At 37.2% G+C, this 21119-nt stretch overlaps 1 protein-coding gene across 4 annotated transcripts in view; it reads right to left on the bottom strand.

Annotated features, from left to right (window-relative positions):
* Nucleotides 1–21119, bottom strand: part of ATL1 (atlastin GTPase 1) — a 107570-nt gene that overhangs the window by 69843 nt on the left and 16608 nt on the right. Inside the window, exon 2 of one of the 4 annotated variants that reach the window (XM_021101558.1) lies at nt 20463–20632. In XM_021101558.1, the coding sequence (XP_020957217.1) occupies nt 20463–20496 (34 nt within the window). In that variant the 5' untranslated portion in view covers nt 20497–20632. Of the gene's footprint in view, nt 1–10365; nt 11543–20462; nt 20729–21119 lie in introns of those variants that run through there. The other 3 variants (XM_013993393.2, XM_013993394.2, XM_021101569.1) reach the window with 3 other exon arrangements.

Here is a 21119-nt window from a genome sequence, read left to right as displayed (position 1 = left end):
AAAAAAACCTCCTAGATATTTTATTCTTTTTGATGTGATGGTAAATGGAATTATTTCCTTCATTTTCTTTCTGATCTTCATTGTTAGTGTATAGAAATGAGAGAGACTTTTGTGTATTAATTTTGTATCCTGCAACTTTACCAAACTCACTGATGAGCTAGTAGTTTTCTGATAGCATCTTTAGGCTTTTCTGTGTATAGCATCATGTCATCTGCAAATACCAACAGTTTTACTTCTTCTCTTCCAATTGGGACCCCTTTTATTTCTTTTTCTTATTTGATTGTTGTGGCTAGGCTTCCAAAACTATGTTGAATAAAAGTGATAGGAGTGGACATCCTTGTCTTGTTCCTGATCTTAGCAAAAATTCTTTCAGCTTTTCACTGTTGAGAATAAAGTTAGCTGTGATTTATCATAAATGGTCTTTATTATGTTGAGACAGGTTCTCATCAGGTCCACTTTCTAGAGGGTTTTTTAAATCATAAATGGATGTTGGATTTTGTCAAAAGCTTTTTATGCATCTATTAAGATGATAATACAGTTTTTATTCTTCAGTTTGTTAATGAGGTGTATCACACCAATTGATTTGCAGATAATGAAAGATCTGTTCATCACACTTGATCATGGTATATGATCCTTTTAATGTATTGTTGGATTCAGTTAGCTAGTGATTTGTTAGGGATTTTTGCATCTATGTTCATCAGTGATATTGGCGTGTAATTTTCTTTTTTTGTGGTATCTTTGGTTTTGTTATCAGGGTGATGGTGGCCTCGGAGAATGAGTTTGGTGGTGTTGGTGGTGTTCCTTTCTCTGCAAGTGTCTGAATAGTTTCAGAAGGATAAGTGTTAATCCTTCTCTAAATGTTTGATAGAATTCACCTGTGAACCCATCCAGTTCTGGACTTTTGTTTTTTGGAAGTGTTTAAATTACAGTTTCAAGTTCAGTACTTGTGACTGGTCCAGTCATTTTTTCTTCTTCCTGGTTTAGTCTTGGAAGATTGTACCTTTCTAAGAATATGTGCATTTTATTGGCATATAATTACTTAGAGTAGTCTCTTGTGATCCTTTGTATTTCCGTGATGTATTTCCGTAACTTCTCCTTTTTCATTTCTAGTTTTATTGATTGCAGCCCTCTTCCTTCTTTTCTTGATGAGTCTGGGTAAGTATTCATCAATTTTGTTGATCTGTTCAAAGTATCAGCTTTTAAATTCATTGATCTTTTCTATAGTTTTCTTTGTTTCTATTTCACTTATTTCTGATCTGGTTTTTATGAATTCTTTCCTTCTACTAACTTTGGGTTTTGTTTGTTCTTCTTTCTCTAGTTGCTTTAGGTATAAGGTTAGGTTGTTTATTTGAGATTTTTCTTGATTACTGAGGTAAACTTGGATTGCTATAAACTTCCCTCTTAGAACTATTTTTGCTGCATCTCTCAGGTTTTGGATTATTACGTTTTCTTTCTTCCTTTCTTTTTTTTTTTTTCTTTTTCAGCTGCACCCATGGCATATGTAAGTTCCCAAGCCAGACACTGAATCCAAGCTGGAGCTGTGACCTATGCCACAGCTATAGCAATTCCAGATCCTTAACCTACTGCAGCAGGCCAGGGATCCAACTGCTGCCCCAACATAGTCAAGCCAGATCCTTAACCCACTGTACCATAGCCTTTGTTTTCATTCTTCTCTAGACACTCTTTGATTTTCTCTTTGATTTCTTCAGTGACCCTAATATTACACTTATTTTTGAAATACTGATAGTTTACTCGAAATTAGGGATCTGACATGGATGTCAACTATTACTACTTCTAATTAGCATTATAATGGAAGTCTTAGCCAGTGCAATAGGCAAGAAAAATAACCAAAAATAAAAGGATTGGTAACAAGAAACCAAGTATCATTATCCACAGATGACATGATTAGGTATGTAGAAAATCCAAAAGAATATACAAATAACTATTAATGAATTTAGCAATGCTTCTAGATATACTGATTTTTAAATAGATTTTATTTTTATATACTTGTAGCAAAATGAAGTTTAGGAAAAAAACTCACGAATATATTATAAATTGACTTTTTCTTGGTCAGCTGACTTTTCATAACAGTATAATTGGGATATAATTCACATACCGTATAATTTACCCATTTAAAGTAAAAAATCCATTTGATAGTTTTTAATATATTCCGAGTTGTGCAACCATCACCATAATTAATTTTATAACATTATGATCACCCCCCCCAAAATATCCATACCTTTAGCAGTCATCCCCATAATCCTTCACCCACTACCAGCCCTAGGCAATTACCAGCAAATCAAAGATTTGTTCATTCTGGATGTTTTATATAAATGGGGTCATGTAATATGTGATTTTTTTGTAAATGTTTTCATCCACTTAACAATTTTTTCAAGGTTTATATATGCTGTAGTATGTATCAGTACTTCATTTTTAATGGTCAAATAATATTCCATTGTATGGATATACCACATTGTTTATCCATTCATCCAGTGATGGGCATTTGTTTACACTTTTTGGCTATAACAAATAATGCTGTTATGGACATTTACATACAAGGTTTTATTGTGTGTAGACATATGTTTTCATTTCTCTAGGATGGTGAATTGATTTGTGACAAAAATGCTAAGGCAATTCAATGAAGACATAATTGTATTCACAACAAATGGTGCTGGAACAATTGGATATCCAAATGCAAAAAAAAAAAACCCTAAATATAGCATACCCTGTACAAAATATTAACTCAAAATGGTTCATAAACTAAAGGCAAACAAAAATTATTAATATTATTAATAATTAAAATTATTAATATTTTATTATTAGTAAAGGAAAAGGTTTATGACCTCAGATTAGGTGATGAGTTCTTAGATATGATGCCAAAAAACAGACCCATTGTTTTAGTCTCTTCAGGTGGCTATAACAAGTACCACAGACTGGGGTAGCTTATAAACAACAGAAATTTATTTATCACAGTTCTAGAGGCTGGAAGTCTGAGTTTGGGGTTAGTAGATGCAAATTATTGCATTTGGAGTGTGTAAGCAATGAGATCCTGCTGTATAGCACAGGGAACTCTGTCTAGTCATTCCTGATGGAACACGATGTAGGATAATATGAGAAAAATAATGTATATGTATATGTGTGTATATACGTATGTCTGGGTCACTTTGCTTGTACAGCAGAAATTGACAGAACACTGTAAATCAACTAGAATAGAATAAATAAAAATCTTTTAAAAAGTAAGGAAAATAACTAAATTTAAAATATTTTTAACTAATTAAAACTTAAATTTCCTTAACTAAGGAAAATATATGGATGGATATTTAACTGAATGTATATTACACCTCAATTTTTAAACAATAAAAACATATTTACACATCATTATACAACCTGATACATCTAGTAATAAATCTAAATCATGTGCTGGTAAATATTTAATAACCAGTTCTTAGAGGTAGTAGGTATGGAAAAGTCTTCATTTGTAGTATCTGCCAATTTCTGTGATATAAATACCACCACTGTGGCGTATTTCAAACTACCAGTGTGACTCACTGGGTGTGGATCTGGAGAAGATGCTCCTGACCAGCGCTCATGAGCTAGTATGAGCTGGCTCCAATGTACCACTGAAATCTAATGAAATACAATTAAGATTTGTACAGAAAGATATAAGACATTACTGAATTAGGTATATACATGTTCTCAGATTAGAAGGCTCTCTATTATAAATGCGTCAATGCTCCCCCCAGACTCTTAGGTTGGTTATAATACCAAATTCTCAGCAATCTTTCTAGTAAAAATTAACAAGTTTATTTCTTTCTTGTATAAATCCTTTTTATGATGATTAACTAGCTCAAATGGAAAGGTGAAGAGCTGAGAACACAAAGAATCTTAAGGAAGAACAAAGTTGGGGGATTTACAATAAAAAACACAAACAGACGTTTAAAAGCTACGGTAATTAAGGCAGGGTGATAATGTCACAAAGACAGACAGGTACACAAATAGAAGACTAGAGAGTTCAGAAACAGACCCGCATATACACAATCATCTGACTTACAACAAGTTGCCTCTGCAGTAAATGATGAAAGGATGACCTTCAATAAATGATGCTAATTCAACTGGATATTCATATAGGAGAAAAAAAATGAACCTTCATCCCTAGCTCTCACCATAAATAGAAATCAATTTCAAATAAATCTTAGATCTAAATGTGAAATAGGAAAAGTAGACACAGGATATAAATAAGTAACTGACAATATCAAATGGTTCCATACATAGGAGAAGATATTTACTCTTACATAAATAAAAAATGAAAATTATATTGATATACATTTTTAAATATCAAATTTACAAAGATCAGAAGTGTGATAATTCCTTTTATTAGTTGGGAGGGGAATGTGTACACTCAGGCACTGCAGGTAGGAATTTAAATGGATATACCATCTTCAGGCAGCAATTAGCAAATAATAATCAAATATACATACTCCCTGACCCAACAATGCTATTTCAGAGAATTCATCCTGTAGACAGACTCATACACATGTAAAATACTGAAAACAATGTTAATGCCCATCAACCAAGGGCTGATTAATAAACCATGGATCATTCACCTATAAAATCCAAGGTAGTTATAAAGAATGAGAAAATAATTCAAGGTATAAAACAGTGTGTATAGTATTGTAGTGCTGGGAGAAAAAAATATGTAGGAGATGTGTTTGGTATGTCTGAGGAACCCACAAGGAGTATGGCACAGACGGAGCAGGTTGGGAAGTTTATGAGGGGCCAGATATGCAAAGTACGACAAGTGAGAGAAAAGACATCAATGGATGTTTGTGCATTATTATCCTTTCCTAATCTACCTTTATATAGTAGATATGGATGAGATATATAACTTTGAACTTTTAGTTTATATGTTTAAGGGCATTGAAGAGCTACCAATAGGCTTAATGAAGAGGAAGGAGATTATACATTATGATATAAGTATGCTATAAAACAAATACCTGAGTTGCAACTTTAAAATAATGAGATTCTTTATGGGAAGAAGTCTCATTATTACATAAGCAAATTACCATATTAAACATTCCTTTTTGGTAAGGAAACTTTCTTTTTTGCTTTTTAGGGCCTCACCCATGGCATGTGGAAGATCCCAGGCTAGGGGTTGAATTGGAGCTGGAGCTGCCGGCCTGCCCCACAGCCACAGCAACGCCAGATCTGAGCCGTGTCTGTGACTTACACCACAGCTCATGGCAACGTAGGATCCTTAACCCATTGAGCAAGGCCAGGGATTGTACCCACAACCTCATGGTTCCTAGTCAGATTTGTTTCCATTGTGCTACGATGGGAAATCCCGGGAAACTTTTATGAATACAGAAATACTTTGTTATTAAGTAACAGAATGAAAAACAAAATAGAACAACTCTGTGGAATTGTTATAAATATTTAACCATTAGTTTATGCCTCATCTAAAGATAAGAAAGGTTTCCTATCTGAAGCGTACTGTTACCATCAATCTATACATACATTTATGATAACATTTACATATAAAACTATTTAGATAAGCCACAACCCAATTGTCTGTTATCTGATAAATGTATCAACAAACTGTGGTATACTCATACAATGAAATATTATTCAGCAATAAAAAACGTAGAACCAAAACATGCTAAAATGTGGATCAACCTTGAAAACACAATGTTAAGTGAAAGAAGCCAATCACAAAGGACAATACACCTATATGAATCCATTTCCATGAAACGTTCACAATAGGCAAATCTATAGAGAAAGAAAGTGGATTAGTGGTTGCCTAGGATGGGGGAATAGGAGGGGATTAGGGGGTGATAGATAAGAGGTACAAATTTTCTTTTGAGGGTTAATGAAATACTCTAAAATTGTGTTGATGAGTGGTCAACTCTGAATACACTAAAAGCCACTGAATTTAATTATATGGTATATGAATTTTACCTAAATAAAGCTGTTAAAAAACGATTTATAAAAACTTCCATTTCTGTTTTTAAAAAAGGTCGAAATTGAAAACAAAGACTGGAGTTCCCATCGTGGTTCAGCAGTAATGAACCTGACCAGTATTCATGAGGATGTGGGTTTGACCCCTGGCCTCACTCAGTGGGTTAAAGGATCCTGCACTGCTGTGAGCTGTGGTGTAGGCCGCAGACACAGCTAGGATCCTGCATTGCTGTGGTGTAGGCTGACAGCTACAGCTCTGATTTGACCACTACCCTAGAAACTTCCATATGCTATGGGTGTGGCCCTGAAATATCTTGAGAGCAGAGACCACCTCATTCATGTTTGCATTTCTTAAAAATTTGTAACAACAACCACCAAAAACGTGTAACAGGAGTTCCCATCGTGGTGCAGTGGAAACAAATCTGAATAGGAACCATGAGGTTGTGGGTTCAATTCCTGGCCTTGCTCAGTGGATTAAGGATCCAGCATTGCCGAGGAGGCTTGGATCTGGCTTTGCTGTGGCTCCAGCGTAGGCCAGCAGCTATAGATCTAATTTGACCCCCAGCCTGGAAAACTCCATATGCTGAGGGTACAGCCCTAAAGCGATAAAAGACAAACAAACAAACAAACTTGTAACAGAAGTTTACACAGTAGGTACTCAATAAATATTTACGTGAATTTAATAGAAAATGATGGAAAAGTATTAGAATACAGTATAATTAAGAACAAATTTTTTGGAGTTCCCATCGTGGCGCAGTGATTAACGAATCCAACTAGGAACCATGAGGTTGCCGGTTCGATCCCTGGCCTTGCTCAGTGGGTTAAGGACCCAGCGTTACCGTGAGCTGTGGTGTAGGTCGCAGATGAGGCTCAGATATGGCGTTGCTGTGGCTGTGGTGTAGGCCGGCAGCTACAGCTCCGATTAGACCCCTAGCCTGGGAACCTCCATATGCTGCAGGTGCGGCCCTAGAAAAGGCAAAATGACACCAAAAAAAAGAACAAATTTTTTGGCTTGACTCATAACTACATTTTATCTAAGCAATAAATATTATCCTTGTTCTAAAAGAATCCAAAAGTTCTTTGGAACGCACACCAGGTCTCTTTAGCACCAGATTTCTACCTTCTTAAATATGTTTTACTAACCTAAATTTAGTTCCAATTCCCAGAGCACTATGTAAATCTTCAAAAAGTATGAAACAGGTCAGAAGCAAATCAGATGGGAATTAACATTTTACTACAGATTACAAATGTATAGCGCACAAGGAAAGAACTCAAAAATATATACCACCTCACCATTTTTTTTTTTTTTGTCTTTTTTTTGCTATTTCTTGGGCCGCTTCTGTGGCATATGGAGGTTCCCAGGATAGGGGTCGAATCGGAGCTGTAGCCACTAGCCTACGCCAGAGCCACAGCAACGTGGGATCCAAGCAGCGTCTGCAACCTACACCACAGCTCACGGCAATGCCGGATCGTTAACCCACTGAGCAAGGGCAGGGACCGAACCCGCAACCTCATGGTTCCTAGTCGGATTCGTTAACCACTGCGCCACGATGGAAACTCCCACCTCACCATTTTATATACTGAATCTTATACTCAGTAAAAGAGTCTGGAGGACTTTTCCATTCTATGTAGTATTTTAAATCACTGAAAGCTGGCCACTCAGCTACTGAATTAAGACATGTTGAAAACTTCAAAAATTTATATATGGAGAATAATCATTTTAATATACTAGAAATGCTGTACGTGCTGTATTTATTTCTACGATTTTTTTTTTTTTTTTTTTTTTTTTTTTTTTTTTTTTTGGCCCTGCTCCCATAGGATGCAGAAGTTCTGGGGCCAGGGATCAAACCTTTGCCACAGCAAGCAACCTGAGCCACTGCAGTGACAATGCTAGGTCCTTAATCTACTGAGCCACTCGAGAACTCCTGTATTTCTTTCTTTCTTTCTTTCTTTTTTTTTTGTTGTTGTTGCTGTTGTTGTCTTTTTGTGTTTTAGGGCTGCACTGGCAGCATACGGCTAGGGGTCGAATCAGAGCTATAGCCGCTGGCCAGTGCCACAGTCACAGCAACGTGGGATCTGAGCCACGTCTGCGACCTATACCATAGCACACTGGATCCTTAACCCACTAAGCGAGGCCAGGAATCCAACCCGCATCCTCATGGATGCTAGCTGGGTTGGTTAACCACTGAGCCACGGCAGGAACTCCTGTGTTTCTAATTTTAATTGTAAACTCTGTAAAAAAAAAAAACAAACTATACTTCAACTCTCCAGAAAAAATTAAATCCCACAGATGACTAACTCTGAGTATATTAAAGTCATTATAGAGAAAAAACAGAGCACTCCAGAAAGTGTCTCCTGGCAACTGAAATTAAAAGGAAATATTATTTCTTCTTAAACTATTACATCTCTTTGTAACCGTAGAAGTTGAAGAATGGCAGAGAAAACATTTGAATGAGGAATTGAGAATGACTTCCAAAAACAAGCAAAAGGGAGTTTCTACAGAAAGGGAAAAATGAAGTTGGAAACTAAATCAAAATATTAACTCATAAAAATGAATTTTTGAGCAAGAGCAGAGTTGTAAGTTACAACGAGATGATTATATATAACAGATCAGAAAACACTGCCGTGTGGATTCTCAGATTGTTCTGCTATTTAACAATACCCTTGAGGAAGAGGGTTAAAAGGAATTAGCAGGTCCTGCAACTTCAGAGCCTAGGAAGAAACAAGTAAATAATTTAACAGGCTACTTATATTGAATACAAAAGCATTCCATAAATTGTTAAGGGATGTCTCTAGAAAAACAATGCTATCATGATTAGGCCACTGTGTGTATAACTATATCAATGAATACACACACACACACACACACTTTATATATACACACACATATATATATACACACACACACACATTTCATATATATTCATGTGCATACATGACAAGACCTCAATAGAATGATAAATAACTGATTAAAAAGAAGAAATACTAATGATTAATAGACACAGAGGGAAAAGCTCAGTCTTGCCAGTAATTAGAGAAATGCTAATTAAAGAAGATAAACTTTTTGGCTTTTTTTAACTTGCAAGGGTTAAAATATATATATACTCAGAAGGAGTTCCCATGTAACTCAGGCTAAGGATCTGGTGTTGTCACTGCAGTGGCTCAGGTTGCTGCTGTGGCATGGGTTCAATCCCTGGCCCGGGAACTTTCACATGCCATGGGTATGGCCCCCTCAAAAAAAAAAAAAAATATATATATATATATTCAGAGTTGGAAACACTCAAAAACACTGAAAAATATACATACCCATTCCATTCTCAGAAATTTATCCTAAGGAAATTATCAGGACTGTGTTTATCTATCTAATAACACATATGTTTATCTACATAAAGGTCCATTATAGCTTTTTTTTTTTTTTTTTTTTTTTTTTTTGCCTTTTGCCTTTTGCCTTTTACGGGCCACTCCTGCAGCATATGGAGGGTCCCAGGCTAGGGGTCTAATCGGAGCTGTAGCTGCCAGCCTACTCCACAGCCACAGCAACGCCAGATCCAAGCCGTGTCTGCAATTTACACCACAGCTCATGGCAACACCAGATCTTTAACCCACTGAGCAAGGTCAGGGATTGAACCTGCAACCTCATGGTTTACAGTCGGATTCGTTAAGCACTGAGCCACGATGGGAACTCCCATTCTTTATACAACAACAAAAATCTGGAAACAATCTAAATCCCTAACTGTAGGGTATTATAAATAAATTATATCACAACTATATTATGCAAAACATGGAGCCATTAGAAAGCATGTTACAGAAAAATACCTAATCATGAGAAAATATGTTCATACATTTTAAGAAAAAAAGCAGATTGGGAAGTGTAATTCCCATCAAGGAAAACAAACAAATCCTCAAGCAGTTATAGTTAGTAAAAAAAAGTCAAATTTTAGAAGTATTTGGTTTCTAAGGAATTGTCTTATCCTTTAACTATCTTGGAGTCAGTGATTTTGAAAATGGGTAGTTACTCTTTCTGCTAAATATTGTTACTGTCTATGTCATGCTCAGGTCTATCCCCACCATTCTAAGCTCTTCTCTATATTGCAGAAAATAAAAGTGTGAAAAATTACAATACTACAATTCTTATAATCCCCTCTTAGTAGAGTTCTGGTTTAGATTTTGCCCATGAAAGGCACCCATGGCATTTGGAGGCAAGAGTGAAGAAGATACTGTCTTCTACCAGAGTGGACAGGTATGTAAGAAGATAGCACCTATAAGGCTTGTAGCACATGCCAAAGATACTGAACTGCAGACACTAGACAACATTTGGCCAGATGGTAAGGTACTTTTAAAAAGTATGTACCTGGACCTTTGGAGTGGATACAGAGTATAAGAATATTTAGTCCCCACGTGAATGCTTACCATTTACTGTGAAGGAGGATCTCAAAAACCAGATAGACAAAGTAACTGACTCATTTTGTGGCCATCAGTCAGCCTCCAACTCCAGCCACTCCTTCTCAGTAGGCCCATAAACTAAATCAGCAGAAGACATATGAAGCATCTATATTAATACCAGACAAAATAGACTTTGGGAAAAAAGCATTACCTAAGAGAAAGAGGCTCACTATATAAAAATAAAAGGCTTAATTCATCAGGAAGATGTAATAAGATTTGTGGGCACCTAATGACTTAGCTCAAAGGTCCAAAAACAAAGCTTAATGGAAGATGAAGGGAAAATTGACAAATCTACTGTCATGTTTTAAAACATCTCTCAGAATTTTAAAGTATCTATAAGATATCAGTATCTAGTGGATCAAACAGTGCAGAAATCAGTTACTGTCTGGAAGATATGGACAATACACTTAAAAAACAAGCTAATTAAACATATTTCATACTGCATAAAAATGAGTAAACTAAAAATGCTTTTCAACTTACATGGAATATTTATAAAAATTAAACATGCAGGAGGATATAAAACAAGTTTCAACAAAGTTCATACCAGGTATTCCATAAACCTGTACTAGCTACATGTGGCTGGTGGCCCAATATTGTAGCCACTAGCTACACATGGCTGTTTAAATTAAATTAAGTAGAATTAAAGTAAATGTTTGGTCCTCATTCACGCTGACCATACTTCAAATGCTCAAAAGACACATATGGCTAGAGGCTACCATATTGGACAATATAGATAGAGAACATTTTTATCACCACAGAAAGTGGCTGTTGTACAACACACACTCTGACTAGAATAAAATTAAGCATGAAATCAGTAATAAAAATATGATTTAGAAAAATCCATAGTTTTTGTATATTAATAAAGAAATTTATTCTTTATATTAATAAAGGTAAAGAAAGAAATAATTGTGGACATTTACATACTTAAAACAGCTTGAGAATGAATCTACTGCATATCAACACATACAGGACACAGCAAAAACTGATATTAAGAGAAAAACCTATGGCCCATATATTAGAAATAGAGGACTAAGCTCAAAATAAATGAGCTCAGTATCTACTTTTTAGGTTAAAAAAAGAATATAGAATGAAACCAAAGAAATACAAGAAGGAAATAATAAAGATGCACAGAAATTAAGTAAATATAAAAGAAACAAAGGAGAGATTAACAATAAAATATATAATAAGAAATGTACAAATTAACAAAATTAAGCAGAGAAAATAACCAAAAATTAAGAAAAATCTCATGCTGATTGGATGAAATGGAAAAATTCCAAGAAAAAATATAAATTACTAAAACTAACTCAAGAAGAGATAGCTTTAACTTTCTATAACCAATACAGAAGTTGAATTAATAGTTCAAAATCTTACTATAAAGAGGATAGCATATCCAGATGCTTTAATAGACTGATTTTCCCAAACTGGATCATTCTTTTTTTGCTTTTTGAGGCCACACATGCGGCATATGCAAATTCCCAGGCTAGGGGTCAAATCAGAGCTACAGCTGCCAGCCACAGCTACAGCAACGTGGGATCTGAGCCACGTCTGTGATCTACACCACAGCTCTCAGCAACACCAGATCCTCAACCCACTGAGTGAGGCCAGGGATCGAACCTGCATCCACATGGATACTAATCAGATTCATTTCCTCTGAGCCACAAAGTAACTCTTTTTAAAAAAAATTTTTTTAAGCTGGATCATTCTAATCTCACATAAACACTTCAGAAAATCAAAAAGAAAAGAAAAAAATTTCTCCTACTCATTTTATAAAGTTAATACAACATTGTTACCAAAATCAGACAAGGAAAGTATAAAAAAAGAAAATTAGTTATAAACATGCTTGGAAATGTCTTTCAAAGATTAGCAAATAGAGCAATGTATTTTAAAAGGTAATACAATATGCCTAGCCTGGGTTTACTCTAAGGGATGCACAATCACTTAAGCACAGATCTTTAAATGTAGTTAAGTATATTTAAAAAATTAAAAAACCATATTGTTATTTCAATAATTATAGAAAAAACATTCATTATAATTCAATATCTAGTGATACTTTAAAAAATATTATTTAGGAATAAAGGGGAACATTCTTAATCTGATTAAGCAGTCAAGTTAAAGACATAAAAGACTAAGATTAAAAAGGAATGAAGTAGTAACTATTGTAGGTGATAGGTTTCTTTACACAGAAAACCCTAAAAATTCAAAGGGCAATTAAGAAGAGTTAATGAAAGAGTTTAGCAAGGCTGCTAGCTATAAGATAAATATGTAAAAGTTGATTGCACTTTATATACTACTAACAGTCAACTATGTACCTACAACTGACACTTGAACAACACAGGTTTGAACTGTGCAGGATTACTTACACAGGTTTTGTTTTTGTTTTGCTTCTAACACACAATTGGCCCTCTGTATTAGTGGACTCTGCATTGTTGGATTCAACCAATTGTGGATCATATACTATGTTTATAATCTGATTTGTTGACTCTGCCTAAGCAGAAACCACAAACAGGAAGGGTAGACAATGGGACTTGAGCATCTGTGGATTGTGGCATCTGTGGAAAGTCCTAGAAACAATTTCCTGCAGATACTGAGGGATGACTGTTATAGAAAAAAAAATCATAACAACAAAAAATGTAAGGAACAAACAACAACAACAACAAACAACAACAACAAAAAAAATGTAAGGAACATAAGAATAAATATAACAAATGACAAGCGAGCCCTTCAATAAAAATTTAAACTATTGAAAGACAACAAGAAACAAGAGCTAAATAAATGAAGGAATATACCATGTACATAGATAAGAATTTTTAATATAGCAAAAGCCTTGATTCTATCAAACTAATCTATAAATTGGATGCAATTTTATTTCATTTTTTAAAAGCCCGCACCTGCAGAACATGGAAGTTCTCAGGCTAGGGGTTGAATCAGAGCTTCAGCTGCTGGCCTATGCCACAGCCACAGCCACAGCAACACCAGATCCAGGCCACTTCTTCCAGCTACACTGTAGCTCATGGTAATGCTGGATCCTTAACCCACTGAGTGGGGATAGGGATCAAAGCTGCATCCTCATGGATATTAGTCAGGTTTGCTACTTTTGAGCTACAATGGGAACTCCTGATGCAATTTTAATTTTAAAAATTCTAACTGGGCTTTCCAAATAACTTGAAAACCTGATCCCAAAGTTTTATACAAGAGCAAAAAGCCAAGAATAAAGAACAACAACATCAAAAAGCATATAGGAAACAAATAGCAAAATGACAGAAGTAAATCTCTTCTTATCAGTAGTTACATTAAATGTAAATGGACTAAACTCTCCAATCAAAAGACAGAGAATAGGAGTTCCTATTGTGGCACAGCAGAAACCAATCCGACTAGGAACCATGAGGTTGTGGGTTAAGATTCCAGTGTTGCCGTGAGCTATGGTGTAGGTTGCAGAGGTGGCTCGGGTCTGGTGTTGCCTATGGCTGTGGTGTAGGCCTGCAGCTGTAGCTCCGATTAGACCCCTAGTCTGGGAACCACCATATGCCATGGGTGCAGCCCTAAAAAGCAAAAAAAAAAAAAAAAAAAAAAAAAAGACAGAGACTGGAATAATGGATTTAAAAAATGATCCATCTACATGTTGTCTATAAGAGATTCACTTTAGATCCAAAGACACAAATAGGTTGAAAGTGAAAGGATGGAAAAAGATATTCAATGCTAATGGTAAGCAAAAGAAAACAGGTTTAAAAGAAAAAAGAGGGGAGTTCCCGTCGTGGCGCAGTGGTTAACGAATCCGACTAGGAACCATGAGGTTGCGGGTTCGGTCCCTGCCCTTGCTCAGTGGGTTAACAATCCGGCGTTGCCGTGAGCTGTGGTGTAGGTCGCAGACGCGGCTCGGATCCCGAGTTGCTGTGGCTATGGCGTAGGCCGGTGGCTACAGCTCCGATTCAACCCCTAGCCTGGGAACCTCCATATGCCGCGGGAGCGGCCCAAGAAGTAGCAACAACAGCAACAACAACAACAACAGACAAAAAAAAAGACAAAAGACAAAAAAAAAAAAAAAGAAAGAAAAAAGAGGGGCATTATATATTAACAAAAGTTTCAATATAATAAGAAAAAAATTACAAACACTTATGCACCTAATAACAGGCCATCAAAATATGTAAAGTGATTAGAAAATGAAATGCAAATCAAAAATAATGAAATAACACCTCAGACCTATCAGGATGGCTACTAATTAAAAAAAAAAAATCACAGACTTCCCATGTGGCTCAGCGGAAACAAACCCAATGAGTATCCATGAGGATGTAGGTTCAATCTCTGACCTTCCTCAATGGGTTAAAGGATCCGACATCACCATGAGCTGCAGTGTAAGTCATAGACGTGGCTCGGACTTGGAGTTGCTGTGGTTATGGCATAGGCTGGCAGCTGTAGGTCTGATTCGACCCCTAGCCTGGGAACTTTTGTATGCCATGGGTATGGCTCTAAAATAAATAAATAAATAAATAAATAAATAAATAACAGAAAAAAACAAGTGTTAGTGAGACTGCAGAGGAACTACAACCCTTGTGCACTGTTAATGAGAATGTAGAATAGTATAGCCACTGTGGAATATGGTATGGGAGTTCCTCAAAAATTAAAAGTGTAACTACTATATGACTCAGCAATTCTTCTTCTAGGTATATACCCAACAAATTGAAAGCAGGGTATCAAAGAGATATTTGTACACCCATGTGTATAAAGCATTATTTACAGATGCTAAAATGTGGCAGCAACACAAGTTTATTGACAGATGAAGATAAGCAAATTGTGGTGTATATAGTCAATGAAATGTTATTCAGTCTTAAACAGGAAGAAGATCCTGACATATGCTACAACATAGATGAAACTTGAGGACTTTATGCTAAGTGAAATAAGCCAGTAACAAAAAGATAAATATTGCATGATTCCACTTATATACCTACAGTACTCAACATCATAGAAGCAGAAAGTAGAACAGTGGTTGCCAGTGGTTGGTGGGAGGAGGAAATGGTGCTTTGCAAGATTAAAAGAATTCTGGAGCTGGATGATGATGATGATGGTTGCACAACAACATGGATGTATTTTGTGCCAATGAATTGTACAATTTTTGAAAATATTTATAAGGAGACACTGCCACTAAGGAGAGGCACACAAGCAATGTCAAAATACTGATAAAGCTCTATTTCTTCAGCTGGGAAGGGAGGATACAGGTGCTTATTACTATACTTTTAAAAACTGAACATCTATGCTTTATTTTTCTTTTGTATATATGTAAATATTTTTTCAGTATGATTTTTATGTAAGAGCCTTCAAGTTAAAAAACAGCAGCTATTTTTTATGACTAAAGTATCTTACAGTAAATCATTTTCCTGATGATCACAGGTTACACTGACAGTCTACTCACTGGTTCTAAAGACAACAAAGGCTGCAGAGTTTGAAATGGAGCAAAGATAACCAGGAGTTATCAAGACAAAGTAAGTAGATATAAAGTATAAAAAAGATATATCTATATGAAAAAAGATGTAGAGAAGGCAAATTAAAGCAGAGTAACATGGAGGGGTGAGTCTGTAGGAGAAGTACATGGATGACTTACTAGAAATTTTATTTTGCTTCAGGAGGAACAGACATACAGAAAGTAAGGCAAGTAAAAAGGGACAAACAGAATACAGCCAAGTGGAAAAGAAAGATCAAGAGGTAATTATACTGAAGATTATTTTTAATCTTTCCACAAGAAACAAAATAAAAATCTAAAAATTAATTTTCAACAAATTCCTATACTAATTGTGAAATTAAGACAGGGGCAGGAAAAGTTGACACTTTAGGGCAAATATTATTTTTCTAAGGCAATATTGGACTGACAGTTTCTGTTACATTGTAGAAAACTCAAATTCCCAAGTGGTATTCCAAGTTTTTAAGCAACTGTAATTAACAAAAACAAGTAATAAAAAGAGGTGCACTTCTGTTTTGTTTCTGGGAGTAGGTAAGCTCTAAGTCCAATATTGAAAGGCTGCTTTCTGGGCTACTGTTTCTGATATTCATCTGTCTCCTTTATTTTCTACACTAGCCTTCTTTTCTAGGTGATCGAGTTTGTAGAGCACTGTTTTCTTATACCACCTGAGACCTAGACAGGCTTTTTGTGGCACCTATTCACATCCTATATTTTAACTCCTTGTCCTTATCACATGGACGAAGTAAACAACCCTAAATTTAAATCCTAGATCTATAAGTTATCAAACCTCTGGGAAGTTATGCTCTCTGAGTCTCAGAATCATTACATATTGAAATAAAGACAATAATGCCTACCTTTGAATAACTGCCTTTAAATGCAATTCATTCAGACTTCTAGGTCAGCGTAGATACAGACACAGGTGGTGGGATTCTCAGTTTTAGAAGCACAGACTTGCTTCTCGTTGTAGTCGGGGTATGACTCTCAAATACCACCCCCAACTCTGGTGTCAGCAGAGATGCTCTTCTATTTTCTCACTTTCGTGGCTCCTATAGGACCTATTATGTCTCTGACCATCAGATAAAGATAATACCTGTTAATTGGTCCTACAGGATTCTTATGTGAATTTAGATCCCCTGTACAGATTTTGCAAATATCTCTCTTGCCCTTTTCTTGGAAATCCTACATTTTCCAATTCTGGATAATATATCTTTCCTCTCTGCCCTTTGATTTCTAAGTCATCTGAAAAAATATTTATTTAGTTCAATGATAAAGTCAGTTCACTGCCTTCTTTTCTAAGCTCTCACCTGAGTTTTTTTCTCATCAGAAACTTCTGCCTTCAATGAGGGCCTGTTTTCTCTATTAACTTCACACCATGCCCCATTATCTTACTAAAACATTCCACAGCATTACACTATAGAAAATAATTTAGAAGATAATTCTAGGTTCTAATCTCAGTCTCTTAACTTACTAAATACCACGTGACTTTCACCAAGTTATTTAACCTATCTGAGGTTCAGTTTTTTCATCTGCAAACAGGGAATATGTCCTGACAACTTAAGAGGCTAAAGATCAAATGCAATAACTCAGGCAAATGTGTCTTGAAAACTATAGCTGTATACAATGCAGTAAGTTATGATAAAATATCCATCAACAAAATACTGGTTATGATAAAAGAATCTGAAGTCAAAGTGCTGGAGTTGGAGTCCTCGCTCTATTATTTACCTTTTAATATGTAAAATGAGGATTATAATACCTATTTAACAGGATATTAGCTCAATGATATTAATTATTATTATTACATGCTAGGTATTATACATGATACTAGTAATAAAATGGAATCTAGATAGACATGGCTAACATCTTTGCCAAACACCTCTATATCCTACCCCATATGCTACATTTGCTAAGTCATTTATGTCATATATACTTTACAGCAAAGAAAAATCTGAATAGTAAAGCATTTCCATAGAGCATCAAAAGAAGACTCCACAATTCCACTATTTCTTTTCTGCGAAATTTCCAGTGAACATGTAGTGACTGTGGTACTTTTCTTTATTCATCATTTGACTCAAACCTTTTATATTGACTTCTGGGTAAACCATCTAGAATATGTTTCTATCGAATGTGAATAATCTAAGAGAGTGTTTTTCAGTAACATCCAAAGACAATCTACTTCTTAATCACCTAAAATGCTAATTAAAAGGCAGATTCCTAGGAGTTCCCACTGTGCCACAGTGGGAACAAGTCCAACTAGAAACCTTGAGGTTGCAGGTTTGATCCCTGGCCTTGCTCAGTGGGTTAAGGACCCGGCGTTTTGTGAGCTGTGGTGTAGGTCACAGATGAAGCTTGGATTTGGTGTTGCTGTGGCTGCAGCGTAGTCCAGCAGCTGTAACTGCACTTGGACCCCTAGCTTGGGAACCTCCTTTAGTGCGGGTGTGGCACTAAAAACCAGAAAAAATAAAAATAAATAAAAGGTGGATTCTTAGATCTTATTTCAGACCTACTGATTCAAAAGCTCTGGCTAGAAGACATGAGACTGCATTTCTAGTAAGTTCCAAATGTGATTTTTATGTAAATCTGAGACCAACATCTCCAGGAAAGAAAAAAATCTCCACTACATAAGAAATCTGTAACAAAAGGAAATTTTGAAAATAATGATACAAAGCTTAATGAATGAGAAAAATTTTAATCATCAGAATAAATTTTCACATGCCTGTTTTTAACAGGGTTGAGTCAACGTACACAGAAATTAAAAACAAAAATGATTTGAACACACACACCTTAACTGTGAGTGTTTAAGAAATTCCTATTCTGGAAGCCAAGGGAAAGGATGGAAAGGGGACACTGAAAAAGTTTACACATATTTTAGAAGAGGCAAAGGAAACAGTGTTATTGCAATATTCACTCCTACGGAAAATGGGATTTGGTAATATCATAAAATCGAATGGCTGGAGTTCCTGTCTTGGCCCAGCAGAAATGAATCTGACTAGGAACCATGAGGTTGCAGGTTCGATCCCTAGCCTTGCTCAGTGGGTTAAGGATTCGGAGTTGCCTCGAGCTGTGGTGTAGCTCGCAGACACGGCTTGGATCTGGTATTGCTGTGGCTGTGGAGTAGGCCAGCAGGAACAGCTCTGATTAGACCCCTAGCTTGGGTACCTCCATATGCCTCTGGTGCGGCACTAAAAGGACAAAAAGACAAAATAAATAAAATAAAATAAAATAAAATAAAATAAAATAGAACGTCTTTCTCTTAAATTCAAGACAACTAAAGACAGACCTCCCTGATCCAGCTCCTCACATCTACCACAAACCTTGGATAGTCTCTCAAATGTAGATTTTGCCTACTTGGGAGTTAAGTTGGTCCTGTGACCAAACAGAGGCAAAGAAAAATATGATATTTTGATAAAAGACAACAAATTTTCATTAAAAATAACCAAAGTAACCAATAAAATTTAAATGTATACCTTTTACATAGCCAGTTATAGAAGGAATGTCACTGAGACACGGAAGAGAATCAACCAAGGAGCTCTGAAGTCCTAGTGGATATAAACTTTCCAAATAACAATTCGAAGATAATGAACAAAATGTTTCCCTACCCATTAGGCCACAATGGTCCGAGATCTCCTATGAAGCAGAAAATAAAATGCCCTAAGATGGCAGTGAATTTGGCACTATGACTAGAAGTCCGGTGAGCCCAAAGAGGAAAAAGACGCCCAACCTGCCCACACTAACCGTCCTCAACCAAGTCTGGAGCAGCGGAGCAGGCGGGGCTGCGATTTCTCCTGCATCACCGAGCTCTCAATTCTCCGCCTGCGTGAGCACCGCCCACCCACTCGCGGCGTGAACCCACTGGGCCTAGCCTCTCCTTCCCCCTCCCCTCGGCCTGGTGCTGAATCATGAGCCCAATATCTCCAAAAGGTAAAATCTAAGAACAATGCCACCCTTAGGGCTGGCCTGAATGGAGTGCCAGGTCGGGGTGGGGCAGAAGGCTGAAAACAACTTTGCTTCCCTTCTTTCCAAATTCCCCACCTAACCCCGAAATTAAAACAAGTACTGCAGCGCTAGGGAATTCCCAAGCGGGCGCCCCTTTACCGGGGTTGTTTGGGTCTGCGACGCTGGGACCTGGGCCCAGCGTGCTCCGCCTCATTGTTCCAACACCGCCCGCCGCCCGTCAGGAGTCCGCGCCCTGCCAGGCCGGGCGAACTCGCAGCTGCTGAGGAAAAGGGCTGCGGATCTCCGACCCTCGCCCTTTTGGCCAAGTAACAACAGTCCCCTGCATACTTTCATCGCCCTCCTGCCAACCTATCCCTAAAGCGGAACCAACGAGTCCCACAGCGGTAACCGGGCGGGTGCTGTCCAAATGCTGGGAGGAGGAGGACTGGGGCGGGAGGTGGGGGTTTGGGGGGAAATCAGGAGTCTCCGGCCTGTGTGTAGCTGCAGCCCTCGCCCCATGGCGCGATGCCGGTTTCACAAGTACCGCTGGGCTATGGTTCCTCCTACCGGGCAGGGAGCAGCTCGGCTATGGCCATCTCCCAGCCCTGGATGCTGGTGCCGAACAGCCCTTAACCCTCCTCGGCTCCAAAGCAGGCTGCGGAAGTCACCGTATGCTACTCACCCCAACTGTTTCTGTCCTTGCGGCTCTTCGCCATGGTGGTCTGGGGACTGGTGGCGGCGAGGCGCTGTCACTGCGCTCGCTCTTCTCCCGGGCGTAGGTTCCTGGAGGTGGGAGGCTCTGTGCCCGCGCTGGGCGCAGTTCGCACAGGCTCTGAGGATGTTGCTGTGGCGCTGGTGCGAAGGAGTGGGGAGAAGGGAGGAGAAAGCGGATGAACCAAGCTCAGCATCACAAGCCCTAGTTCAAACAAATACCAGCGTCACACCCTCCCTACCTCTGCCCACCCCCAGGGCCTGAAGACAGTGACAGACGATGTACTGCAACATTTTCAATGGAAAATACATAGAAATAAACAGCACCCCTTTACACACTCTCAAAGAACTTAACAGTATTACACTGTCAGAAATACACAAACCAATATACTGCAAAATACTGGATGTTCAGATACCTGTTTCTTAGAACAGTTACATATTAGTACAAACATGCTGGCAATATTTATATAGACAAAGAAGTTAAAATAATCTGCATTTATCTACAAGGGCACAATTTTCTCCCTAATTTAAAAGCAAGTCTATTTAATAAAGAGGGTATCATGTATTTTTGCACATGTATCCTGAACAGGCCCGTCCTTTCAATTTAGGATAGCCAGTTTAAATTAAG

Source organism: Sus scrofa, chromosome 1 (assembly GCF_000003025.6).
Source record: "Sus scrofa isolate TJ Tabasco breed Duroc chromosome 1, Sscrofa11.1, whole genome shotgun sequence".
NCBI lineage: Eukaryota > Metazoa > Chordata > Mammalia > Artiodactyla > Suidae > Sus > Sus scrofa.
This window is presented reverse-complemented; position numbering and strand designations above follow the sequence as displayed.